Source organism: Stylophora pistillata, chromosome 9, assembly GCF_964205215.1.
Source record: "Stylophora pistillata chromosome 9, jaStyPist1.2, whole genome shotgun sequence".
NCBI lineage: Eukaryota > Metazoa > Cnidaria > Anthozoa > Scleractinia > Pocilloporidae > Stylophora > Stylophora pistillata.
In genome coordinates, this window is record NC_142527.1 from 30,202,857 (window position 1) to 30,230,142 (window position 27,286).

The 27,286-nt window shown below is 36.1% G+C and overlaps 4 protein-coding genes across 8 annotated transcripts; 2 read left to right on the top strand and 2 right to left on the bottom strand.

The window, feature by feature from the left end:
* LOC111332839 (uncharacterized) lies at positions 1 to 2,962 on the top strand. The gene is made up of 2 exons (XM_022938299.2): positions 1 to 373; positions 2,182 to 2,962. The coding sequence occupies exons 1-2, from the start codon at positions 30 to 32 to the stop codon at positions 2,753 to 2,755; spliced, it is 918 nt and encodes a 305-aa protein (XP_022794034.2). The 5' UTR covers positions 1 to 29; the 3' UTR covers positions 2,756 to 2,962.
* LOC111332838 (putative ATP-dependent RNA helicase DDX41) lies at positions 2,037 to 5,250 on the bottom strand. Its single transcript, XM_022938298.2, has one exon. It carries the CDS (start codon positions 5,217 to 5,219, stop codon positions 3,570 to 3,572), a length of 1,650 nt encoding a protein of 549 aa, XP_022794033.2. The 5' UTR covers positions 5,220 to 5,250; the 3' UTR covers positions 2,037 to 3,569.
* A 79-nt stretch (positions 5,251 to 5,329) lies between these two features.
* Positions 5,330 to 24,639, top strand: LOC111332816 (sorting nexin-25). Of its 4 annotated transcripts, XM_088733837.1 has the most exons (21): positions 5,333 to 6,353; positions 6,509 to 6,898; positions 7,138 to 7,510; positions 7,782 to 7,815; positions 8,046 to 8,128; positions 8,359 to 8,406; positions 8,803 to 8,881; positions 10,403 to 10,455; positions 10,573 to 10,749; positions 11,350 to 11,460; positions 11,639 to 11,724; positions 12,049 to 12,093; positions 12,198 to 12,237; positions 13,414 to 13,439; positions 19,409 to 19,479; positions 20,104 to 20,170; positions 21,064 to 21,190; positions 22,788 to 22,842; positions 23,473 to 23,525; positions 23,730 to 23,777; positions 24,079 to 24,639. In XM_088733837.1, exons 1-21 carry the CDS (start codon positions 5,476 to 5,478, stop codon positions 24,193 to 24,195), a joined length of 2,961 nt encoding a protein of 986 aa, XP_088589963.1. In that variant the 5' UTR covers positions 5,333 to 5,475; the 3' UTR covers positions 24,196 to 24,639. The 4 variants fall into 4 exon arrangements, 3 of the variants coding, with proteins under 3 accessions (XP_088589965.1, XP_088589963.1, XP_088589964.1); XM_088733838.1 differs by lacking the exon at positions 12,049 to 12,093; XR_015991873.1 differs by lacking the exons at positions 19,409 to 19,479; positions 20,104 to 20,170; positions 21,064 to 21,190 and having other exon boundaries at positions 5,330 to 6,353; positions 24,079 to 24,170.
* Positions 24,640 to 24,709: 70 nt separating this feature from the next.
* Positions 24,710 to 26,272, bottom strand: LOC148724235 (nucleoside diphosphate kinase B-like). 2 transcript variants are annotated; one of them, XM_088733851.1, is made up of 5 exons: positions 26,134 to 26,272; positions 25,942 to 26,043; positions 25,229 to 25,288; positions 25,075 to 25,127; positions 24,710 to 24,896 (listed from the first exon to the last, which is right to left on the bottom strand). In XM_088733851.1, the coding sequence occupies exons 1-5, from the start codon at positions 26,257 to 26,259 to the stop codon at positions 24,779 to 24,781; spliced, it is 459 nt and encodes a 152-aa protein (XP_088589977.1). In that variant the 5' UTR covers positions 26,260 to 26,272; the 3' UTR covers positions 24,710 to 24,778. The 2 variants fall into 2 exon arrangements, with proteins under 2 accessions (XP_088589977.1, XP_088589978.1); XM_088733852.1 differs by lacking the exon at positions 25,229 to 25,288.
* Positions 26,273 to 27,286: the final 1,014 nt, after the last annotated feature.

A 27,286-nucleotide genomic window follows, 5' to 3' on the forward strand; every position in this document is an offset into this window, starting at 1 on the left:
GATAGCCAGCGGTGCGCAATTCACTCATAATGGCGGACAACTTGAGTGAAAACGAACAATCGATAACATTATTGTTAGATACTGTTGTTAGACGTCCAAATTTGCAACACTTTGTAATTTCTGAAATAGTTCGAGTTCTCGGTGAAACTAAAAATGATATAAAAAGCTTGAAAAGGACGCTACCATTTTATAAGCACTTAAACACATTTGCTGTTACGTCGTTGGAGTGGAGACTTGCTGCCTGTGGTATTCTAACTGAAGATGATAATGCTATATCAGCCATCTCTCTTTTACTGGATAAGATTTTGTTTCAAGTGGTGACTAACTCGGCCATAGAATGCGCTGGATACTGTGCTTATGTCTGGTTAGAGAGGTATGCTAAACATGTAATTATACGAGTAACAGTCAAATGTCAAAGTTGAGGGTCACTGCTTTCCCATTTACCTGTATTAATGAAGGGAACGATATATTAGGCTTGACGGCAAGATTTCCACATAACCCCAACATTAATTATGCACAGAGTGTTGCAAAGAAACCTTTATATGTAGTCTTTATGAAATGGACTGCATAATTAATGTACGGGGTTCTATGGAAATCTTTCTGGCTTGACAAACAGCATTCAAATAAATATACTTTAGCTATTTTGCATGAAAACATTTCTTTGGCTATTGATAATAATGAGATAACAGTGGGTATATTTATTGATTTGTCTAAAGCCTTTGACAAGGTTAACCACCAAATTTTACATGTTAAGCTTCTTCACTGTGGTATTCGTGGTGTTGCACTTAACTCACTTGAAGACTATCTTAACAATAGACAACATTTTGTGCAGTTTGATGGACTTAATTCATCCTATTCAAATATCAGTTGTGGTGTCCCCCAGGGCTCCATTCTTGGTCCTCTGCTCTTTCTTATTTACATCAATGTTACATGTGATCTCTTAAGGGGTTTAGACTTCAGTCTTTTTGCTGATGATAGAGACATTTTTTTCTCTCATAAAAATTTGAATTTTCTCAAGAAAACTTTGAATGAAGAATTACTTAACTTAAGAAACTGGTGCTGAGCCAATAAGCTTTCAATAAATATAATTAAATCAAATTTCATGGTTTTCAAACCAATACAGTAAAGGGAATCTCTTAACATTAACCCAGAGATTAATCAATTTAATATTGATCTAGTTAAAGAGTCTATAATGTTAGGTGTCATTCTTGACAAAATTTGTCATGGAAACCACACATTGCTAATTTTGCTAAGAAAGTTTCAAAATCCATTGGGTTAATCTATAAAGCTACTCTCTGCTGACCCACTTCAACTTTGTGTACCCTGAACTATAGTCTTGTTTATCCTTTCTTACTTTTTTTCATTATGGTATGGGGCTCCACTTGTCTATCCAACTTGAAATGTGTTGTCCTACTTCAGAAAAAGGTGGTACGAATTATGTCAAGAAGTACTTTGAACAATCATACTGAACCTATATTTAAGCAGTTGAAAATTCTTAATCCTTACAATATATATTGATTTCAAATAAGAAAGGTTACATTTTTGTTCAAGATAGGTCTTCCTGATGTTCTTAAAATATCATTTCAGTTGTCAAGTAGCAATCATTGCTATTACACCAGACAATGCAATTCCTTTTACCTACCCCCTTGCAGAACAAAATCAAACAGTTTTCATGTTTCCAAGGACCTAAATTTTTCAATTCTCTGAATATAGAATCCAAAATTTTGAAACACTTTCCCTGTTTAAGTCTAAATTGCAAACATTACTCCTAAGTTGAATCCCTTCTTACTCCCTTATTTATTTATTTTTTCTCAAGCTGCTTAAATGTGTTTGTTTGAGTGCCTGATATTGTTGTCTTTGCTTCAGATATATGTGGGCACGTGTTCTTTCCTTTTTAGCCTGAAATATTTGTACCTAAATCATGCCAAGACTGATACCTCACTTTTGTAAAATATGAGGAGCCTGTAGCTCGCATAAGGCTCTTGGTTGCCCTATGGGTTTCCTTGCCACATGCCAAATCTTCATTCATATTAATGTACATGTAATTCCTTTTTTTATTTCTGCTAATGCATCATAAATTACAAAAAAATGGCAAATAAAATAATCAAACAAAACAAACATACAGTGAGTGATCACTTTCTATCTGGCTGGACTTTAGAAACACTGTTATTTTATTTTCAGGGTAGAAGCCCAGCACAAGGAACCCAAAGAAATGTTCAAACTTGATTTGCCAAATCCTTTGGAATATCTTAAGAATGAGGATTCAGCAGAATTGAGCCGGGCATCATCTGTGACTTTGGCATCATTTAGTGGACTAAGTAAAGAGCAGAGACAAATGCTCCTATCAGAATTTTCTCTTCTCCTTGAGAGCATTCCCAGCCAGTTTTATATCAGGGTTTTTGTTGGTTTTTTTGTTTTCTTAGAGCTCTATAGAAGTTTGTCAAACACGAACAATATCAGCTGCCTTTCAGAAATTGAAAATTGGACTGATGCATGGCTACATTTGCTGACTTCCAGTCTTTTTGGAAAATTCACGGCTAAGAATTCACAACCAAAGATGTCATTCCAAACAAAAAGATGTAACTTATCAGTCCACCATATTCTGTGTGGATTGATGGTTTCTACAAACTTTTTTACGCTGATTAAATCTCAGCCATGTACTCAAAGGAAGCTCTTGAAAGGGCTGGAACAATTAATAATATGTAGTTCTGGATTTACCTTAACTTGGCTTAACACAATTAAGTCATACTTTTAAAAATCAGAAAGTCTGGAATTAAAGTAAAGAATCAGGGACCAAACAGGAAAAAATGGGATAACACAGTAGTATAAGTAAACGTGAAGAGTAGCTCCCTTACACAGTCAAAATGGCCAAAAGGCTATGGACAGGATACCTTTGGGTAACCAAAGAAAAATCACTTCCTTTGAATTGAGCAATAAATAGACACAGATACATTTGCAACGACATATGTTTCATTAACTTAGCAAGAGTCAGTGGAAATCATGAAAATCGACTTTGAACATAAGACAATAGTGAACTAGGTGAATTCTTAGACACAAAAGAGACTCACCACTCATAAGTAGATGTGCACGACAAAAGGTTAAAATCTTTCCTTTTTTTTTTGATGACCCAGCTCAACATGTTTTTCAGTCTCTTCCTTTTTTATTTCAGGACACTCACTTTTGAGATAAAGGATATGAAAGACCACAATGTTGACGTAGAGTCCAGCATTTATCTGTAAATCCACCACATCTCCCCATGGTGTGAACACAAATGTTTTTTTTTTGTCCTATGCTTGCGGCAAGAAGGACAAGAAAGAGTAACACCGTGTCCAAAAATGTGGAAGGATTATTGCTGATGTTTCGCTAAATGATACTGTAACCTTTGATGGTTGGAAACTAACAAACTGTCTAGTTTCCTGATTTTTCTACCTTTCTCAGAGCTGAGGTCTTATGGATGACAGCGACATTTATTGGCATTGTTTGTTCAATGATTCTATAATTGCACAAATTTGGGAGCATTCAAACTCCCTTCTGTAATCAATAGTTCCATTGTACCATATAATACCTTATCAAAAATCTACAACTCTATCGCCAAACTCTGTCTTTATAATTTTTTTGCCAAATTGTTTTGTGTTTTCAAGCTCATTGGGTACAACTTGATCCATTACTTCTAACATTTCTTTGAGTTGCTCAGCTATTTTACAATCAAGTGTTAAGAAAGACGTTGCAACACCAAAATGCCCCATCCTTCCTGTGCGACCACAGCGGTGAACATAATCTTCAATGCTGTCAGGTAGATCATAGTTTATTATGTGTGTTACTTCAGGAAAATCAAGACCCCTTGACCCAACATCTGTTGCCACTAGCACATCTACTTTGCCATCACGAAATGCCCTCACCAATGTAAATCGGTAATCTTGTGGTTTTTCCGAGTGCAGGCCAGATGCATGGAACTGTTCCTTCTTAAGTAACTCAGTGACATAATCTACATTTTGGATGGATGATGTAAATACAATGACAGGGGGACTGGGTGTACTTTGGAGAACTTGGAGTAATTTTTCTGGTTTTTCATAATGATAAAGAAACATGACGTTTTGTTGAATAGTAGGTGATATCAGCCCAACAGGTCCCACTTGAATTGTAATAGGATCCAACACAGCAGATCTTGCCAATCTTTCTAAAGAATCTGGCATGGTAGCAGTCCATAGCAATGTTTGTCTTGCCTTCACAGTCCCAGTGGCAAGTCCAACAACCTTCCTCAACTGTTCTTCCAATCCCATCCCAAGCATCTTATCTGCTTCATCCATCACTAAATATGACACTTTGTCCAAACTAACCAGGCCACGTTCATACAAGTCGAGAAGCCTACCAGGAGTTGCTATGACAACATCAACTCCACTCCCTATTTCCTGTGCCTGAACTGAAACTGGTACACCACCACAAATCCCAACTGACTTGTATCTTATGCTAATTGGTGTACCTACCGGGGATGAGTAAGGGAAAGATGCTAAATTACTTGATACCCTATGATAACTAGGCATTCCTAGTGACCCTGTGTTTAACATGCTGTAAGGTAAAAAATCACTCAAATAAGAGGTACTTGTTGTGTTTGAGTTATTCAAATGCAGTGAATTGATGTTTTCAGCGGCATTGCCATGGTTATTGTTTGGTAAAACTGTTGCTGTTGTCCTTGCTTTGATACAATACAATAATTCTGAAATATGATCAGACACTTGTCGCATCAGTTCCCTGGTGGGGGTCAAAAGAAGTGCCACAGGTCCTTCTCCAGGCAAACATGGCTGTCTTGTTTTCAAAAACATACACAACGGCAAGGAATAAGCCAAAGTTTTACCAGAACCAGTCTCTGCCAAACCAATGAGGTCTCTCCCACTCATAACACAACTGAGAGCCTGCATCTGAATTGCAGTAGGGCTGATGTAGCCATTATTCTGCAAGTATTGCTGCAGTTCGGGAGGTAAATTTAAATCGCGAAAACTTGTTATAGGCTTCGGGCAATTATCACCTTGGATCTCAATCCCATTTTGCCACCTTATTTCATCGATTTTTTCCTCAGAAAGCTGCGTTATATTTTCAACCTCCTCGTAGTATGATTTCATAAAGTTGTCTTCCTGTCCCGTTGTATTTCGTTTCGTAATTGTTCTAAGAGGAATGAAATCATCTTTAGACCTCTCACCTTTCGCTTCCACTTCGCTCGCCATCTTGCAAAGTTTGATTGACGCAAAGTTTACCTTTCGTTAGGTTCAGCGGCAAAAGTGAGAATATATGCCCGCGCACAAATTTTCAGCAAACTGTGCTGTACAGACGATAGACACAGTAAAACTTTGCAAGCGAAGGCTCTTATTGGACGTGTTGCGATCAAGAGGTGAAGATGAGAAGAGATAAATTTCCCTGAAATGGGTTATGGAGAATTGTGATTAATAATACCGGTCGCTTGGAGTGTTCTATTCGTGAGTCATGCAAAATTACTACATTGCAGGTTTCACTGTCCTTGTAGCTGTGCTATGGCAGGTCGGATTTCTTCACAGCCTCTGCTCGATATTATGGAACTGTTTCGTTATACTTATGGGGATTTTCTCAGGGGCAATGCTTTACCTCCTCTCCGGCAAACAACGAAACCCATCGACACCAAAACTTCCAAAGAAAGTTGAAACAGTCAGCCGTTTTCTGGCCAAGCTTACTCGAAGTCAAACTCACAAACCTTACAAGCATAAGACTGTTGTTTCAAGACCTGTGGACAAAACCATCCAAGAGGTGTTTGATTTGTTCATCCGTGATTTTTGCCTGTCTTGGTTTCGTGATTTGGGAAAAGATGAAGCTGCTTTTGTCGATTTACTTACTGAAGAGCTGTGGGTAGTGACGGCGAATCTTGTGGACAGGTTAAAATGCGTTGACACCGTGAAATTCTTGTCGAACGATGTGGTTGAAATTCTCAGCAGACACTTCCAACAGTTGCGACTCGCAGACACCCGAACTTTTTCTGATAATGCGATTCCTTTCGTTCTCCATCCATGCCTCGCGAGTCGAGCTGCAGAGCTTGATTATCTCCGCAAAGCTTCTGAGGTCATGCTTTACTGTCTTCTTCCTCAAAAGAACTCACATTGTTCCACAATGCGGTACCTTTTGCGCGAGATTTTAGCATTCTCTGTGTTTCAGCCTCTGGCCGACATGTTGTGCGACCCTGACTATATAAACCAAACCCTTCTCATCCATTTGGATGCTAAAGAAGCCCTCACAGCTCAACACAAGCAAGGTTATGCTTATGCAGAAACTTATGAAGACTTCATCAAGATGATCAATACATCAAATTCAGTTGAAGCTTTGAAGCAAATTAGGTAAAAATATTACAAGTTAGCAGAGATACAAACCAGTGGAGATTTCAAATCTACAGATTTTTTTTTGTAGCTGTAGCTTTTGCTCTGTGTCATTGTAATGCAACCCTCCTCGTGAAAAAACCTTTTACTCTTTTTGATCTGATTTCATCACACAGGTATCACATCATTGCAGAAATCATGCAGGCAACTACAATTAACAACTTAAAGGGAATTGATCAGTTTGGACAAGATGACAAACAAGGAAAAGCCCTAAAGAAAGATGCTCAACTGAGAGCTAGGAATCTAAAACTGTACATTAACCAGTGTACTGTGGCTAAAGCTCAATGTGAACGTCGCATCAAAATGTTAGGGGGACCTGATTATAGTAATAAGGGAGGGACAGATATAATACAGACTGGACAAGAGAAACTCAAGGTTACTAAAAAACTGAGTGCAACATCTCAAGCCAAAGTGTTAGGCTTTCCTGAGGTGATGGATAACAGCTTGGCAAGGAGCTTTTTTATGCTTTTCCTTCAAAATAAAACTGGCAGCAAAAACATGCTCAGGTCAGTTTTGGGTTCTTTTTTTCTAAAGATTTATAACCACAATAATTGCAATTTAAAATTCAAATCTTTTTTAAATCGTTGCAAATTTAATTCAATTTAAACCCTGGATTTTGGGTTTTACACTTAAAAATATTTTAAAATTGATTTTGTCACAGTTCAAGTGATAGAGTTTTATTGTTTTCTTTGAATATAACATTTTGTATTTGAAATTCATTGATTCCCTTTTTCAATAATTGCAGTTTCTGGATGGCTGTTCAGAATCTTAAATTAGTAAAACACACCGAATTGCACAAAAGTGCACAAGAAATCTACCAAGTATATGTAGCTCCATCATCGGACAAATCTGTGATGTTGGACACCACTTTGGTGAGAGGAATGGAGCAGTACTTGTATGGTACACATGGACTTCAAGGGTTCTTTGATGCGCAGAAGAAGGTTTATAAAACTTTAGAGGAAAGGTTTTACCGCAAGTTTGTGCTAAGTGAAGAGTACTTCATGTTTGTTTGTCAATCAGAAGCAGAGTTTGATGATTTGCGTGCTCAACACAGAGAGGATGAGGACCTAGATTTGAACTGGAATGATGAATTTGATTTGGATACAACGGATGAAGATGTATGTACATTCAGTCATTTCTAACCTAGGATAGAGAAAAACAGTTTTAAGTCATAGTACCTGGAATATCTAAACAGTTAATAGATAAATGTAATTTTTGTAAGCAGAGTTTAAATAGATGCCTTGGTTAATTTTTGCAGGGGCTTCTTTATATATTTTTATAGGAGATAAGAATGTAAAAATGAATACGCTTGGTAACCACTATGCATATAATTTTCTTTATTCCATAAACATGTTCATATCTTTTCTGATTAATTATTTTATACTTTAGGTTGGAACAGAAAGTGATGGGACTCCAAAGCTTGGTATGTGAACATCTCCTCAGTTACCTTATATTTTTCAAAATTATTTCTTGCTGATCACTCAAATTTGCAATTAGTTTTTCAATTGTATTATTCCTAGTCGTGAGGTCATCTTCAAAAAACTGTTTGAACAAAATAAAAAATGTTTGTACAAATATTTTTGGATGACTGAGGCACCAGTGAGAATGTCTTTTAATATTTGAATTAATTAGGAGATACCATTTTCTTTTTAGCACGCAAACCAAGTACTGTTGAAGAACGGAGTGAAGCAATTGTCCATAAGTTAGAAGTTCTTGATCAAAGACTTGCTTCGAAGGTAATGCCAACCTTAAAAGTATATGTTCTGAATATATCACACGAACAAAATTTAGAGAACAGCAAGGCTGATAGTTTTTTTTATTGTTGAGTATTCTTTCTCTTTTTGTTAATACCTTGGCAATTAACATTTTATAATTATAGTGATGACAGTTACAGTAGTGGTTTGTAGTCAGTGTTGTTAAGATATTGTAACAGTTTATTTATTTTAAAAGAAACTTTCTCTTCAAGACACAGCAATTGGAATTTGTGAAAAGAAGTTATGGAGCTGAGGTTGAGGTACAGAGCCAGCTTGTTAGAATTATAAATATGAGTAAAGAGCAATGTATTATTATTAAAAATAAGAATTTTTTTAAAGATATAGTTGTAGTTGTATGTGTAGAATTTTTGTGATCTATGTCAACTTTTGAATTTTTGACCCTATACAGCAAAGGCTTAGCTTTTGAGCCTACCAGGGTCACTTTCCCTGAAAAACTCAAGTCATTCACAATGATTTTGGATATTTTTATAACTACAGTTATTTTAATTGATTGTTTTGAACTTTTGTAAAGCTTCTTAAGTTTTCAATGGAGTGGATGGTTAGTCTCAAAGTGTTTCAGCCAAGCAGCATAACTGTAAATAATATTAATTGTTTGTTTTTTACTGATAGTAATATTTATTTTACTCCCTTTTTAGGAAATGGAACATTTAACTGGTGAGATTGAAAAGTTGAAAACAGAAAGAATGCAGCTGGAATTTCATGTAGAGAGAACAGGTACTGACAGAATACAGGATGTTTTTAATAATTTGTGCATGCACAGGCAGTCCAAGCTCTCTTTGAGAACCACACAAGGAACACAATTTGCATATTTATAAGGATTTGTATGGGATTTTCTACAAGACATCCACAAAGATAGTTAAAAGTGAAAATATTAAATAGAGATAGCTTACCTTGTTCCATACGTGTGTTGTTTGCTCCTGGTGTCATTATTTTAGTGATTTCACTTGATTTAAGTGTTTTTTTTTTTAATCCTGGTTATGTGGTAGAAAACCAGGATTTAAAAAAAACTGCTTAAATCAAGTGAAATCGGTAAAATAACGACACCAGGAGCAAACAACACACGTATGGAACAAGGTAAGCCATTTTTATTTTACATTTTCACTTTTAAGAGCAGAAGATTTAAAAGCAATAGCAAAAGGCAGGAGTTGCACAGGCCTATCGGCATCTCTTAATGGTTGACTGCCTTTTGCTTTCCAGCTTAACAGTGTGTCACTTCACAGAAGTTAGTTCATTGATCATTTAAGTGACTCCTTTCACTGCTCTAATTCAACTGTCCCTCATTCAGTGATCAAGATAGTAGATTTGCCAATTTACAATACTCACTATTAGTTGATTTGCCTTTACTTAGAAAATAGATTTACAACACGATTGAGTACATATAGGAAATGTCCTTATAGTAGTAACCCTATGTAAAACAATAACATAAAACATAGCAATAGGACCTTTTGCGGCCATAACCAGTCTTGAACACTATCACTTAAAATGCATAAAACATGTGTACTATCAGAGAGCGTTTAAGAACATTTGGTCAGAGCTGTTTAGAAGGATCAAATTGGATCAAAGAAGGATCGAATTGAATCAAAGAAGGATCAAAGAAGGACAAATTGGCCACTCAAATCTTTGGAAGGCTTCAAAATATGCTGTACAACAAATTTGACAACAAATATGCTGTACAACAAATTCAAAAACCAGTCTCATTACTTTCCAAAAAAAAAGGTGCTTGTGTTTGTTGTTGAGAATGAAGGAATACGCTACAAATACGTTAAAAAAATACTTCTACACATTCAGAATATGTCAAATCACATTTACCTATTGTGAAAAAAAAAAAAGGAATGGCCTAACTTTTACAGAATTTTCAGTCAAAATCTGCTTATTTCTGCTGCTTTCACAGGCATATTGAAAAGAGCACTACTAGAATGCACCGACAAGGCACTCTTGAGTGGTATAAAGTGGTTAAATCTGATGCATTCTGGTAAAAAGTGATGAATTTGAGAATTCAAACCCTCTTTTTGTATTCTTCCTAAATCCTGATTATAATGGCGCTTGCTTGCTACACTCACTGTGCAGCAAATATATAATTTTCCAGTTATCAGACTTGGGTGAAAAGATGGTTGAGTGTTGTGAATTATGGAAACAACAAAAATTTTGATCGGTCAGCTCTAGTAGGCATGGCGACCTGAAATTGTCTATTCAATCCTTGTCTTCATTCATAACTGACCCTGCCTTTTTCTTCAGATCAATGGTGTGAAAACTTAGGGATGTGGAAGATAGAGATACCTAGTGTTGAGGTGGGTTTGTAACTGTACACACTCCATTGGCAAATTTTATTCACTAGATAGCCTGATCCATGTATAATTGCAATGTTTTTTTTCTTTTCCCTTTTTTTTTTTCTTTTTTTCACACAGTGCAATATAGATGGTGATAGGTCAGTACCTGTGTATGCTATAGTGGTTCACAGTGCTGGAGACAAGGCACAATCATCTGGCAAATCACATGGGGGAGGTGGAAATCTCAATTCAGAAGGCTGGGTTGTAACCAGGAAGTTCAAAGATTTTGAGACTCTCCATGTTAAATTAAAGGAGGTAATGATATGGCAAGCATGGTAATGATATGGCATGCATGGTAATGATATGGCATGCATGGTAATGATATGGCATGCATGGTAATGATATGGCATGCATGGTAATGATATGGCATGCATGGTAATGATATGGCATGCATGGTAATGATATGGCAAGCATGGTAATGATATGGCAAGCATGGTAATGATATGGCATGCATGGTAATGATATGGCATGCATGGTAATGATATGGCAAGCATGGTAATGATATGGCATGCATGGTAATGATATGGCAAGCATGGTAATGATATGGCATGCATGGTAATGATATGGCATGCATGGTAATGATATGGCATGCATGGTAATGATATGGCATGCATGGTAATGATATGGCATGCATGGTAATGATATGGCATGCATGGTAATGATATGGCATGCATGGTAATGATATGGCATGCATGGTAATGATATGGCATGGTAATAGAAATAAATAGGGAGAACCCCTCCAAGAAATAATTTGTCTGGTAACTCCCAGTTCATGCAAAATTCTGTAGATGCAAAATTACAATAATGACAATATTTAAAGATTTTTATTTAAGTCTGAGACATATTTTTTTTTAGTGTTGTTCTTGGCTTTCTCGTGATCTGCCTGTGCCATCCAAAAAATGGTACAAATCCATTGATGATGAGTTTTTAGAACGATCAAGGAAAGCATTGGAAGAATACCTACAGGTAAAAAATCATGTTGCTTAACTCCTTTCCCATACAATTTTTCTGTACAGATGAGCTGGTGGTTTGTTTAAGAAAATGTATAGGATAATACTCTCGAGGTTAAGGTAGCTCACAGTAATCTTGCAAACCCATTTACCAATGTTAATGTTTGTTCTTTTATAAATTACTTTTGTGGAAGACATTATTAGCTGATGAGAAACTGTGCTTAAGTGAAGAGCTGTACTCTTTTCTCAGCCCAAGTCCTGAACATCTTAAGAAGCAAAGGTAATTAAAAGTGGTTTAATTAAAAATGAGCTATTAACCAGGTCAAAATATTTTAAAAAGTAAAAATAAAATGTGTACAACACTAGGTCCTCAACAGAGGTTTAATTGGGAGCATAGCTACCACATTATCTGCATTTAATTTAAATTTAAACTTGAAAAGAAGACTTTATCTTGCATGTGCAGAGTTTTCTGGTTTAGAGTACATTTTAGAGCTGGTGCATGTATACAACAGATGAACGCAGGTTTGTTGAAGTTCTTTGTGTCTTGCTGCTTTTTATTACCTTTTGAATTTTGCCTAAGGTAAGATTACCCTCTTATTTTAAGTGAACCAGCCAAAAGAGGGTTTTCCCTTTTATCAGTGTTGAAAAGGTATGTGGAATGTGTAGGATTATATGTTGTGGTAAATGCATAGTTTGATTTGACTTTCTGCTTGATGCATTTACTTGAATATTAACAAACTTTTTTTTAATTAGCCTACCTTTTGACATTATCCCAGCAGAAGAAGCTGATGAGGTTAGCAAAACACTGTTATTAATATGTTCAGTTAAAAACATTAGTGTGATAATTACAGTTGAAAAGGTTATATTTGGTTGTCAATATCCACCATTAGTAACTTCTGTTACGGTATTTTCTCAACTGCCAGAAAGATACAACTCATACAAACTCAACTACTTTTAACTGACGTAATAACTACGGAGCAATACCAATAACCAATATGATAACTATCTTCTTAACTTAGAGCCCTCTATTAAAAGACTATACTGATCTCAGTGCACTACTGCACAACTCACAGTTCCCTTCAGTGATCCTTGTAATTTGTCAACGTCCACTATACTTTTCCCAACGTAGCCTTCCACACGGCTGACGATTCCAATAACAGTAAATAACACTAGCTCCTCTGGGCTCTTCACGACAACACTAACTCACTGAAAAAGGCCTAACTTTACTGATCGCAACTCCTTATATATCTTTTAACCGCCTCCCGGTTAGCTCAATGGATAGAGTACTAGACTGATGTGCGGGAGGGTGAGGGTTCAAGCCCCGGCCGGACTAACACTCAAGGTCTTAAAATAATTGAGAAGAATATGCTGCCTTTCTACAACATCAAGAAATGGTTTAGATATTCTAGTCTTCTCGGAAGGAACGAATAAATGAAGGTCCCGTCTCCTGCAGGGTTAGGAGTAGGAGATGTTAATTTCCCACTCATGAGATTACTGTGTGATGGATGTCCTCCCCTGGGGTGGGATGGGTTGGTTGTTGTCTTGTGTTTCATACATGAGCCTCTGGCTCGAGCAGTATAGGTAACTATGCCCCATGTAAAGACATTAAACTTTGATTACTATTATTACTATTATTACTATTACTATTTTACAAAATATTCTGGAACATTCTAGGATTTGTAATACAACTATTTTTAGTATCATGACATCACTGTTGCATCATAACAAAATTTGCTGACTAAGGGTTCTAGAAATTTCCATTAAAAGTTCTCAATGAGTCAGCATGACTAAGTGTTCTAGAAACTTCTTCAGTTCTATTTTTAGCAATTATGTAATGCACTCGCCATAGCACTTGTTTCTCAGTTGGTGCTAATTTTACAATTTTGATTTTAATGATCATTCGCACAAAAAAAAATTAAGAAAAAAACACAATTTTGATCCTGAACAATTTTTGAAAATTACTTTATAGGAAACAGGCCTTGATCAAGAAGAGAGGTAATTAAAAGCATTGATGTTATCGATTGATCCTTGATTGGACAGTTTTAAAAAATTAAACAATGATACTGGTGGTTATACTGACAATTTGTGTTAGTTACCAGCTATACAGTCAATTAGGAACATAATAATTAAAAAATGTCACATTTATCTATTTTTTAACAAATTTTTAATTTTTTAACAAATATTTTAATTTTTTAAAATTTTTTTAAATATAGACTAGTGAGCAGCACTTCTGTGAACAGTAGTTGTAAAACTTCTCTTAATTTCCAATGCATTTCATCTAACTGTCATAGACTTCTTCAGGGAGTTTTACGAGTAACTAAATGCCTGTATTTATAAGCCAAATTAAGTTGTGGGGGCCAATGACCATTGGGGGCCACGGTTTTAGCTAAAACCACGGCCCCCAAAATATTTTTCTCACCTTGCCTTACGCGTGTTAAATTTTTCGCAACTTCGCCTGTTCCTGTTCGTAAGTCCAGCCAAGCCTTTATGGTCATCGTCCCCCGTAACTTTGGCTTATAAATACAGGCGTTTAGTTATACTTGTAAAACTCCCTGAAGAAGTCTACGACAGTTAGACGAAACGCGTCGGAAAATAAAAGAAGTTTTACAACTACTGTTCACAGAAGTACTGCTCACTAGTCTACATTTAAAAATTTTTTTTAAAAAATTTAAAAAAAAGTGCTTACACACTTGTCAGACAGATTAAATCTGTCTGATGAGTGTGTAAGTATGAAACTCAGAGTTACAGAGAATAATGCGTGTTTCATTTGAGTAATTTTAAACTGTAATTATAGCAGGGCTCCCACATGCGCAAAGTGTGCATTGAGGCAGAGCCCCATACCCATGGAATATGGTCAACCTCTTTTCGTTTGGTGACTGACCGAGTGTACATATGTGCCTTCAGATTGCACGGGTAGGGTAGGGGAGACTATCAAAACAAAGGGAGGGGTGACTTCTCAGGCAAGTCTTGGTAAATGCACATCTTTTATGTTATCATTAATATTACGAACTTGGGAGCTCTGCTTTCAGGCGTGGCTAAATTTATATATTATATATGCGAAGTCTGTTTCAATTTTTCTGTAGTACAGTGCTTGATACATAAAGGTAGAGCATGATATGTGTTGAGGAAGGAAAATACGTTGTCTGTTTTTCCATCGATATGTTTGTTGTTAGATGTTCATACTGTAGTGTGTAGAGGTAATGCAACAACGTCATCTGGTATAACCCTCCATTTGGCAAAAACACCAGCACCAACATCGGATACAAGTTCCTCGCCCTAATAGACAAGCATTTCCCTAAAGATCACCAGCTCCAAAAACTCTTCAACTGAAACACCATAAAAATAAGTTACAGCTGCATGAATAACACCAAACAGATAATTGATAACCACAATAAGCAGTTTCTAAAGTCATACACGCAAGTTAATGACACCGCCACAGCTAACCCTAATACCACTCAAGACAAGAAGACATGCAACTGCCGACAAAAGAACACATACCCACTCCAAGGAAACTGCCCACAATCATCAGTGATCTACCAAGCTACAGTCACACGCAATGACAACAACACAACAGAAACATACATCGGACTCACGGAAAACGACTTGAAAACAAGATATCGAAACCATACCACATCATTCTGCCACTCTAAACACAGAAACTCAACTGAACTAAGCAAGTACATCTGGACTCTCAAAGACAACAACATTGAACACTATATTTCATGGTGCATCCTGTCTTCGCATTCACCAGCTCAAGCAAAAGATGCAACCTCTGCCTAAAGAAAAAAATTTCTAATCATTTACCGACTGAAACTTTCTACCCTCGACAAACTTAATGAACTCGTGTCTTCTTGCTGCCATAGAAACAAAGCCCTCCTACTTAACAGCTGAACTGTTAAACTTCGTGCCGTATAGATGAGATATATGTTTATTATTGTTATTATGTAAATTATTTTGTAAGAATAGTTAGGCCGCTAGATAGTTGGTTAGTTAATTAGTTGATTAGTTGTTGAGCTAGTTCATTAGCTAGTAAATTAGTTAATTCATTATAAGTTTTAAAGTTTTTACTCTTATTATTACAGACTACCTTATTAGCTAGTTTCTTCAACTCATGTTTTGGAGATTTTTATGGTTTTATAATTTTATCAGTGCGATTTATAACATTACTGTACAGCGCTATTGAATAGTGATAGAAATAGTGCTATATAAATACCGTATTATCAGTATTTATTATTATTATATTCTTATTAAATCTCCTGATGAGTGGGCAACCATGAAACAGGTTTGTCGGGATGAAAGCATAGTTTATTTGTTTCTTTCCTCCCCAAACATATACTTCGCTCTACATTAATGTATCGAGCACTGTTTACGAATAACTACACTCTACACTTCATATATATATATATAAATTTATAAATCTTTATAAATCTACTTATAAATAATATACTTATAAATCTTACTTAATTTATAAATCTACCTATATATATATATATATATATATAGAAGTAGAAACTTGCAAGGGGTCCCACAAGCAATGCTGATCAGTCTCAAACGCGCTGCTTGGAGGATCACTGAAGCAATCATGGGCTCTTGAAATAATGTAAATATAAAAGTAGAAATGTGATGGTCAAGAGGCCAACTCCAATGTAGCTTTGTTGGTTTATTACCTCAATGTTTCAACCATCTCGGTCTTCCTCAGGAGCATGCCAATTACATGAGTAATGTATATGTGCAGGATCCTTCGCAGTAAAGCACTATTTGAGCAATAGTGACTATTGCTCAAATAGTGCTTTACTGCGAAGGATCGTGCACATATACGTTTCATAACCGCAGTTCATACATATGTTTCATACATGAGTAATATTCCAATTTAAAATTCGTGTCAATGGTTAAATCCCCTTATGAGTGGGCGACCACGAAACAGGCTTGTAGGGATGAACTTGTAGTCTACTTGTCTTTTTCCCCCCACAATATATACTTCGCTCTACTTCTATGTATTGAGCACTGTTCTTCAAAAATCAAGTCACACTTTATATATATATATATATATATATATACATATAGATATATAGTCATTAATGGCACTCTCAGGCTAACAAAGGTGCACCATAGATATATATATATATATATATATATATATATATATATAGCTCTTTGGCATACAAAGCTTTGCTTTCATGTCCAAATTGAGCACTCTATCTAGGATGAGTCATTGCCGTTGCAATTGCGCATGCTCGCTGGTTTACTCTAGTTTGAGCACTCTGGCATGGCTTAGACGATACCACAAAGGTTGGGTCGTTTGGGGTGACCGTCTCGGTTCTCCCCCATCCTAGCATTAGCACTGCACTGATGAGGCCCAGAAGGCCGAAACAGTACTGTCTGCAGTTAGTTATATATATATATATATATATATATAAATTCTGTATGCGAGGGAAACCCTGACCCTGTACACCCCAAGTAATCATACTTAAATAGAATAAATGTTTGAAAAGATAATTTGCCCTAAACTGGATTTGAACCCACGTCCCTCCTGTTACTAGTTAGGTGTGATGACCACTACACTATCAGGACAACCATGCTGGCAACATGGCAATCAAAGATGTGATTTATGTGATCGGAGACGTGGTCTGCTAGGAAATTTAACTTTTCAAGGTGACCGGGTAGGGGAAGCCTATAACCCCATATGAAACCCAACTAAGGATCTATTAAAGATACACAACCGAAGTCAACTTAGCGGATCACAAAGGAGGATCCAATTATGGATACAGGCTAATTTCAATTAAATTCTGTATGCAAGGGAAACCCTGACCCTGTACACCCCAAGTAATCATACTTAAATAGAATAAATGTTTGAAAAGAAAATTTGCCCTGAGTGGGATTTGAACCCACGTTCCTCCTATATATATATATATATATAGATTGCATCTGTAGGAATGTGTATGTAGTTGTTTTTTTCTGCCTACCACACATATATATATATATCATATATATATAATGTAAACAAACTGTTAACTTCTGTGTCAAATAAAGATACTGATATATATGAAAAACTAAAGTCCTCTTTTTCTTTTTTTTGTCTATGCTTTTGCACTATGTCTTTCACTGCTGTTGCAGTGCAAACGCGGTGAAACGCATGGGGCAAAAGCAAAGAGGGAGAAAAAGAGGACTTTCGTTTTTCATTTATTTCAGTATCTTTATTCAACACAAGTTTACAGTTTGTTTACATTATATATATATATATATATATGATGTATATATATATATATGATGTATATATATATATATGATGTATATATATATTTATATGATGTATATATATATGATGTATATTAAAAATTATTCATCAAAGGCAAGGTGAATATCATCGAATAATCCCTGAGGCAAAGTCGAGGGGATTATTCGACAATATTCACCTAACCTGAGGCGAATAATTTTTTTAGTATAATTTCAGAGCTGAACAACAGAGAAATTTCTAAAATCAGAACATTTTAGTATAATTTACTAACATTTTATTTTAAGATTTTATACAAACTGTGTGGAGCAGTTTATATAGTGTCATATAAGGAGCTGCTCGACCAATAAGATTGCTGGAAACTCTTTGCTCAGCTCTAAAATTATACTAAATATATGTGTATATATCTATAGCTAACTGCAGACAGTACTGTTTTGGCCTTCTGGGCCTCATCAGTGTAGTGCTGATGCGAGGATGGGGGAGAACCGATTTGGTTACCCCAAAGGATCCCACATTTGTGGTATCGACTAAGCCATATGCCAGAGGGCTCAAACTAGGAAAGCCCAGTGAGCTATGTGCAATGCTAGCAGCAATGACTCACCCCACAGTGCTCAATTTGGACATGAAAGCAGAGCTTTGTATGCCAAAGTGTTATATCTAACTGCAGACAGTACTGTTTTGGCCTTCTGGGCCTCATCAGTGTAGTGCTGATGCGAGGATGGGGGAGAACCGATTTGGTTACCCCAAAGGATCCCACATTTGTGGTATCGACTAAGCCATATGCCAGAGGGCTCAAACTAGGAAAGCCCAGTGAGCTATGTGCAATGCTAGCAGCAATGACTCACCCCACAGTGCTCAATTTGGACATGAAAGCAGAGCTTTGTATGCCAAAGTGTTATATCTAACTGCAGACAGTACTGTTTTGGCCTTCTGGGCCTCATCAGTGTAGTGCTGATGCGAAGATGGGGGAGAACCGATTTGGTTACCCCAAAGGATCCCACATTTGTGGTATCGACTAAGCCATATGCCAGAGGGCTCAAACTAGGAAAGCCCAGTGAGCTATGTGCAATGCTAGCAGCAATGACTCACCCCATAGTGCTCAATTTGGACATGAAAGCAGAGCTTTGTATGCCAAAGTGTTATATCTAACTGCAGACAGTACTGTTTTGGCCTTCTGGGCCTCATCAGTGTAGTGCTGATGCGAGGATGGGGGAGAACCGATTTGGTTACCCCAAAGGATCCCACATTTGTGGTATCGACTAAGCCATATGCCAGAGGGCTCAAACTAGGAAAGCCCAGTGAGCTATGTGCAATGCTAGCAGCAATGACTCACCCCACAGTGCTCAATTTGGACATGAAAGCAGAGCTTTGTATGCCAAAGTGTTATATCTAACTGCAGACAGTACTGTTTTGGCCTTCTGGGCCTCATCAGTGCAGTGCTAATGGTAGGAAAGGGGAGGACCAATATGGTTGCCCCGAACGATCCCACATTTGTGGTATCGTCTAAGCCATGCTTGAGTGCTCAAACTAGGAAAGCCTAGTGAGCTATGTGCAATGGTAGCGGCAATGATTCACCCCACAGTGCTTAATTTGGACATGAAATATATATATATATTTCTATGTCATTATTACAGTAGGTACTCTTAACATTTGGATTTGCTCAATTTTGGGAAGACAGATGTTTGGTATTAAATCCTGACATAATTATGATTGCCTTAATTGTTATTGGCAGTTCCCTGCGTAAAGATTCTATTGCTGAGCCATTTTATGGATTGATTGGTGAAATATTTGAGCTGAAAGGAGGTAAATGTGATGATTTTCCACATGTAGGATACTTTCTGTTATCAACACTGCTAATCTTGTTTTTAAAATGTTATTTCTCCGAGAAAGAACCATCCTGGTGAAAAAGTAAAATATGACAACAGTAATTGTAATGAATATGATGATAATGAATTCATAATGAATTTCTACTATCAATAGAATTTAAAAAACATTTAACAATAAAAAATTGCAATAAAACCTTTCATAAAAGCATATTAAAAATTTGTTGACGACGTTTCGACATTTGGTTAACATCATTATTAAGTCAAAGAGTGAGAGATAAAAAATGGTAATGGAATGTCTTTTAAACAAAGAGTTTTGTGTAAATTGTGTCAATTGTGTCACCTTCATTACCTGTATCATTAACGTATTGTTGAAAATAAGAACTCTGCGATCGGTTAACACTTTTGGACAGCCCACTGAGATACAAGCCTCCCAAAAGTAAGCCAATTCCGCATTCTAAAAAAGTGCCAAGGAAAATTGGACTGTCTTGTCAACAAGATGCTTTTCGTCAAGCAGCACAATTCTAGTCTCAACACGCAGACTAATTCCATTTATTGCGTTTCAATTATAGCTTTTTATATAAAAAATTCTTTTTGTACACAGTTTTTAAGTGGCTGAGAAGAACTTTAATAGCTTTTGTACAAGTCACATTTGGAGGCACAATTAACAAGTAAGGGTTTTTGGATGATTTTGTTATAAATACACTGTCTTTTTTCATTTTTCATTGGTTTAGCATATAATGTGGACAGATATTGTGTGAGTTGAAAAGGAATGAAAAATATGAGCGACAAGAAAAATGTCCAGACCTGTGTATTGTTTGTGAAACCATCAAATAAAGGATTTTTTTTCATCTTTATTTCATGTTTTAGTTTTTAGCATTATATGAGCATTATTTTAATTACATAAGGGATGCAGGAAAAGATGAAAACAACACAAACAAAACTGTGAAAGTGTCCTTTATCACAACCACAAAAAATCTGTTTCATTAGAGTTTGTCTCTGAAAGGACATCAACAAACTAAGGTTTGGATTATTGTGTGTGTGGCCTTTTTGTTGCTAATTTTTCTTTCAGTAATTTTGCCCTGTTTTATGGTGTAATACCACTGATTTTGTAGATTCTTTTGTCCTGATATGGTAAAATATAATGCATAGTAGTGGAATGAAAATATGTGGGTAATTATCATATAGTGGGTCGAAATACCAGTTTGAATAAAGATCAAAACAAGGACAGATGGTAATCATAAAATTTCCAATCATGGGATTTAAAGATTAAAATTAAGGAAATAATGTACACTGGTATTTTGATTTCTTTGTATGGTGTTCCTATAATATGTGTCTCATGAAGGGTTGAGTAATTATATTTAGTCAAGTTAGTTATTCCAAAAACATTACTTATAGAAAAAATGTGGAGACATCTGTGGACAGTAGAATTAAGGTACTTCAATTTGTACCTAACCATGGAAGCATGAAGCAGAGGCTGAGACATGGTTGAGTTGAAGGATAATAAATTTCTCTTCATTTCTGCTGATCACCATGTAATGAGATGACTTTGTTCCTTGCCCAGGGAAATCCACCGTATGGTTGAGTGGCTTGTGTCTGAATCAATGGTAATGTACTACATTCACTTGTTCCGTGACTCCACATGGCCTGGTGGGGAACTGGCGAAACCTTCAGTACCACGTACTGATGCAGTAAGGAAGTTGGACTTTTTACAATGAATATTTGCTCCAAGCTGCAAATCATTTTGGTTGAGGAGAGTATACAAAATAAGAAAAAGGGTTTCAAGACTGCACTCTTTGCAAAATACACTGATTTAGTCCTTGAAGTACCATAAAAACCCGATGTTAATAGTGAGTTTACGTTCGATGAACAGTGGATGAAGAAGACTTCTCAAGACTCGACCAGATTTCTTTTGATTTCCATCAAAAAAACTTTGTTTCCAAAATTTGAGCAGCTAAATTCAGGGTGCACCTTATCTCCAGGTTTTTACAGTATTTTGTAGGGAGGTGTGATCAAGGTAAATTGTTTTTAATTGTTAACTGAAAATGTGTCATTTATTGTATGCCAATAAAAATCTCAAGACCCTTGAAGAAACGGTCAATAGCGAATTGGTCAAAGTTTCTGATTGGCCCAATGCAAATAAACTAACTTTAAATGCTAAAAAATCTAACTTTGTCATTTTTCATCCTTATCAGCGTAAACTGGACCTTACAGTCAATATTCGAATGTTTGATAATAGTAATCATTCTTTTACCTCTCTTGAATGTAAGGATCATATAAAATATTTAGGTGTCTTATTGGATAGTCATTTGAGTTGGAAATTTCACATTGACAATGTGGCACTAAAAATAAGTAGAATAATTGAAATTATTGCCCTCCTTCGGCATGTCGTACCTTTAACCACTCTATTAACTATTTATCACTCTTTGATCCTCCCTTACCTATCCTATGGCATGGCTGTTTGGGGCCAAGCTGCTAAATCCAGTTTACATATAATCCTTGTCCTACAAAAATGTGTTCTTCGACTAATATATTTTTCTGAACCCAGAGCACATGCGGTACCTTTATTTATCTCCTCAAAAACCCTCCCCATAAATATGTTATATGTTGAATCAGTTTCCTCAATTATGTTTGACATCTCATGTCTAACTGTACCTACTAACATTAGTAATCTTTTCATTAAAGCTACTGAAAAGCATAATCACGATACGAGGTTCTCTTCTTTTAGCAATTTTTATATTAATCCATCGAGACTGAATCAAAGCCAGGGCTCTTTTGCTAGCTTCGGAGCTAAACTTTGGAACTCCATTTGCGATGCTCTTCGTCAACTCCCGAAGAGAGCTTTCAAAAAACTCTTCAAGGACATGTTATTTTCGTTCCTTGAGGCTGAGTATTACTATGTTGAATCACCCCTTCTATTTAAAAAAAATTACTTATTATAAACTGGCTTTATAATTTATATTCTACAAATTTAAGTGTTACTATTTTCTTATGTTTAATGATGCAGTTGTATATACGACTTTTAAGTGGCTGTCTTTTTCTGGAAATGTTATTAATTTATGTTTAAGCTTTATGTGTACTCTATCACCACTGCTGTACCTCTAATTCTCACCCGCCTCGACTAGCTCCTGCTATTTGTGGGCGTGAACGGTCTTCATGAACATGAAAGTGTAAATTAGATCAATAATAATTAGATTAATTTGTAATTTCTTGTTAAGCTTTCTCCTTATTAAGCTTCAATAAACTTCAAACTTCATTGTCTTACGATAGTCATTCTCTCTATTTCAGGAAAAATTTGAAACCAGCAAAAGAGCAAGACAGAAACTTCTCAAAAACATTCCAGGCAAGTCAGAAATGGACAGTGTATTTGCTTTTGTAATTTTTCCCTGTTACACAAATGTATATGTAAGAACATTTTAAGATCATGGCTTCTTCAGTTTTATCGGTTGTCTGACGTAATTATTTCAATTGATAGTTTCCAACCAGATGTTTTGTCAAGCTATAGACCCAGCATGCTTAACTGGTTGTGACATAAAGGCAATAAAACGTATTGTTTGTGGGCTCTACGTGTTAAAGCCACTTGAGATGTTAGGAGAACACTTGGAAAGCTTAATTCTCAATCACTAACCTGCCTTTGGCTTTTAATTGATATGCTTTCTTTGTGTTCTCCCAACATCCTGCATGGCTTTGTCATGTTGTGGAGCCTGGAAAATGTGTTGTATTACTTAAATAGAGGGGGAAAGTTTGTAAAGAAACTGTGGTGCTTTATTGGTGGGGGAGTTATGACAAGATTATTTTAATTTCCAGCCATCAGAATTTTCCATTCTTTTCAGTATTCATTTATGGGAATGGTCCTTCTATGAAATTTTAACTTTATGAAGTTATCAGAATTAATGGTATTCATACTAGGTTGTATGGGATTACTTCACAAAATTTCCTTAAAAACATATTTTATAAATAATTTATATTATAGAAGTTCTCCAGAATCTGGTGGGAAAGAAAAACAGTAAACTTGGAACACTGAAGGTAACCTCAATTTTTTGAAACTGGCCAGTTACTAGCAATAAGTGTGTGGATGATATGTGCTGTAATCGACAGTTGTAGCTTGGCTGTTACTGTACTACTTGATTAAACATTCTTTATGTGCAAGAATATTAAATGAGCTGAAATCTTCTTGAATACACTTTTCCAGCTTTTACATAAGACACATCAATAATTATTTTGTTTTAGGTGTTTGAAGCATTTCAGGATATCAAGGTTACTAAACATCTGTTTTATGTAAGTTCCATATTGAAAAATCCTTATTAATTAACCCTGACTCAATTTACATAATTGATAAACAGAAGTGTTACCCATTTGATTTTGGGTGATGCATGAAAAAAAATGCTAGGCTGAGATAAAGTGTGTGTAGGTGGGCAGAATTCACTTTTCTGTCAGGCTGTTGATGTGATCTTTCATCGTGTTCTGTTTTTGTTACAGCTAATTTTCCACAAGACTACATTTTGCTTTGCGTGGCAATCCTGTCAGCTAGTGAAGAAACTAGTTGGTTAATTTAATCCATTTTTTTTTTTTCTGACAGGTTGTGTTTGAGCTCATGTTATTTACCATTTGCCCAGAAGTGGTGTCTGAGGAAGTTAGGCACAGAGCAATGGTTTTGAAAAACACGCAGCCAATTTCACCTGACACCAATCAATAAGGAAACAGTTACTGTGGGAAAAAATTTCAAGTGATGATTGGATTAGTGGGAAATTACTACCCTACTTGTGATGTATATTGGGCCCACATTGCAATGCTTCAATAAGTTAACCAAGTCCATATTGATCATTATGCAGAAGCCTTTAGACTGCTCAAGGGTACACTTTTTAAGATGTATCTCCAAAATGTTGCTGCAAAATCATTGTTCATTCAAGGTTGGATAAAAACCAGAATTTTAGACACTTGTGGCCAAAAAAATTAACAAATACTTGGTTTGAAAAAAACCTGGCAGCCATTTCCACTATTTTTTTCATCATTAGAAGTACCTTAGAACAGCAGAATAATTATGTTTTCACTTTTTCTCTGCCAGATGAAAATTTCACTGCCTTTATATTTAAAGGTATATTTATTTTTATTTTATGATTAATAAAAAGCTGTAATAATATTTGGTGCTTTGAAATAGTCTGTGTAGCTCAATTAACTGAACAAAGAACACCAACAGATTAGTACAGAAATACCATTAGGAACAATGAATCTTTATTTAAGGTGAATGTTCAACTTTTCACCTAACTGTTGAGACTTATTTATTCATAAATCCATTTTGCCATTTCTGGCTCCCACTCAACAAGTTCTTCATCTTTAAACCACAGCTTTATTTCCCTGTTTGCTGTATCCACTGAGTCACTGCCATGGCAGATGTTCCTAAAGACAAAAAGAAAGGAATCATTTTTGTGTTCCACACAAAGAATAACAGTCAAGGCATATTGCCAGAGAACACAAAATATATTTTTTATTTGACAGTGCAGAGCTGTAACCAGAAGAGAATGGAAAAGAAAACAGTTAAAATAACAGTAAAAAACAGCCATGAAGAGAGACCAACCTGCCAATGTGAATGGAAAAATCCCCTCTCACTGTGCCTGGCTTAGATTTTGCCTGCAAGTCAACGAAATAAAAACATTACAATACACTTTCCCTTAAAAAAGTATAGTTTGTAATTATCAGTTTGTCATTCTTTGTGACAATAGAATACTCACTGGATCTGTTTCTCCAAGAATGGCTCTACATGTTGCAACAGCACCTAGTCCTTCCCAGACCTGAACAAAATTACTGAAAAGCTCAGTTATAAGTAAACAAAAGAAACATTTTCCTCATAGCACAACCTTGTGAAAACAATAACTGAAGACTGTTTAGTAATACACTGATGAAAAAGAAGGATTTGCACTATGGTATAACCTTTCAGGTTGCAGGTAGACAAGACACACTTTCTACTCTAATCTTTCTTTTGTCACAATCTTTTCCCTCTACTTGTATCCAGCTTTACTACTAATTGTTAATTCCTTGAATATTTGTCTTTCTTTTAATTCTTTGGTGTATCAGTTTGACTCCTCCCCCTTCCCTTCTGTCATTCCCTTTTCGCCAAAGGGCTGTGTGTTCGAACCCGCACCAAACGAATTCTACCACAAGTATACAGGGTGAAACAGGAAATTTGTACAAAGCTCATCATATCTACAAAAAAAATCACGCCATTTTTGCTGATAAACGAGAGGTCAAGGTACACAGATCGTAGTAAGTCCAACGCTGATGCTGACTTTGGGGGAAAATAATCTCAAAGCTTTTAATAGAAGACGGGCGATCACCAGAAAAAGAACTACTGATTGAAAATGGGTCGTAACTTAAACTACTGTCAACTTCAAATAGAAAATATTTGGCAGTGTTACTAGACATTGATCACAACGAATGGTATTACCATTGCCACGACAGGGCCTGATCCCATATATTTCACAAGGCCATTAAAGAATGGTTTCTGTGCCAGCTCTTCGTAATGTTTTTTAAGGAGTTCTTCACTTGCCTAAAAAAATGAAAAATAACTTTCCGTGACTCATCGCTAAAAGAAATACTCTCACAGACATTACGCGAGAACTACACAAAAGCACCCTACCTTCACGAATTTCATGGCGACTAATTTGAACCCTTTCTGTTCAAATCTTTTTATGATATCTGCTATCAGTCCTCTGTGAACAGCATCTGGTTTGAGCATAAGGAAGGTTCGCTCGCCCTTCGACATATTTAGAGGGTATTTTTTGAAACAGTTCCGGGAGCTCGAGAGGCAAGGAAGAGCCGCTTGTTGAGAATAGTACTTAGTGCGCCACGTGGCCTGGGACTTTAGAACGAACTCGAGAGGCGATGAGCAGGGGTGGGGACTAAGGACAAATGCGGTCACATCCTGTTAGCCTTACCCCCCCTTTAGACAATAGTTACGATAATGATGAACTTAATGTTCACTGATCAAGTTTTCGAATCAAATAATATTTTACACAAAATACAAGTCTGTATTATTAAAGTGCCAATAATGTAGGTTTCCAACATTGATCATCAAGTGCTACTAAGAGAGTTTTTTGTTTGAAAAATCATATCCATACAAAGGTTGTCTGCATGATTTCTAACTTTTCATCCGGACTTTAATAACTGTTACTACAGTTAAGCTACTGTTTAACACTCATGTTGAATATGTAAGTGGTAAGGCCATTGCAAAAAAGAATTAGCCTTTTATTTTGTATACAGTTATGCTATGGCACCGATAGCTTCATAGGCTTAACTCTAGCCACCTTTACCTGACTATATTGATGTCCTGTGGGATAAAATCTAAGGAGGGTTTTGCGAGGGGCTCCAGCATCTAAAAAAACCATGTAGTTCAAGTAGGGAGCATTGTTAGGGTTGGCAGTGCCCTGCAGTGCTTATGAACTCCCTTTCTGAGATAATTTTGTTTTGAAGCCAACAACACATGAACTACAATTTCCAGGTTAGTGAAAATGTGTCAGTCTGCCTGCAAGATACTCAATTTTCTGATCCTTCTTGCCTCTTGACTATGAACCCTGTGATACATTAAATCCCATTTAGTGTGACAATTACAAACATTTTAATTTTTTGATCATTTTCATTTCTTATTAATTTGGGGTACATCTAACATATACACTTTTCATCGATATTTATAGAATTCCTTCTTAGAAGTCTCTTTGGTTTTTATTATGATTTCTTTCTTCCTCAACTGGACTTGCATTTGGAGATCGTGATTATGTATCTCAAATGTATTG

What these genes read in the sequence shown, in the direction of transcription:
- LOC111332816 (XM_088733837.1), top strand. Translation starts at nt 5,476, where the DNA reads ATGCAAAATTACTACATTGCAGGTTTCACTGTCCTTGTAGCTGTGCTA. An exon ending in GAAGCTTTGAAGCAAATTAG is followed by an intron (nt 6,354 to 6,508) that starts GTAAAAATATTA and finishes TTCATCACACAG; the next exon opens with GTATCACATCATTGCAGAAA. An exon ending in GGCAGCAAAAACATGCTCAG is followed by an intron (nt 6,899 to 7,137) that starts GTCAGTTTTGGG and finishes CAATAATTGCAG; the next exon opens with TTTCTGGATGGCTGTTCAGA.
- LOC111332838 (XM_022938298.2), bottom strand. Translation starts at nt 5,219, where the DNA reads ATGGCGAGCGAAGTGGAAGCGAAAGGTGAGAGGTCTAAAGATGATTTC.
- LOC148724235 (XM_088733851.1), bottom strand. Translation starts at nt 26,259, where the DNA reads ATGTCGAAGGGCGAGCGAACCTTCCTTATGCTCAAACCAGATGCTGTT. An exon ending in TCGCCATGAAATTCGTGAAG is followed by an intron (nt 26,044 to 26,133) that starts GTAGGGTGCTTT and finishes TCATTTTTTTAG; the next exon opens with GCAAGTGAAGAACTCCTTAA. An exon ending in TTTTCCATTCACATTGGCAG is followed by an intron (nt 24,897 to 25,074) that starts GTTGGTCTCTCT and finishes TTTTGTCTTTAG; the next exon opens with GAACATCTGCCATGGCAGTG.
- LOC111332839 (XM_022938299.2), top strand. Translation starts at nt 30, where the DNA reads ATGGCGGACAACTTGAGTGAAAACGAACAATCGATAACATTATTGTTA. An exon ending in GCTTATGTCTGGTTAGAGAG is followed by an intron (nt 374 to 2,181) that starts GTATGCTAAACA and finishes TTTTATTTTCAG; the next exon opens with GGTAGAAGCCCAGCACAAGG.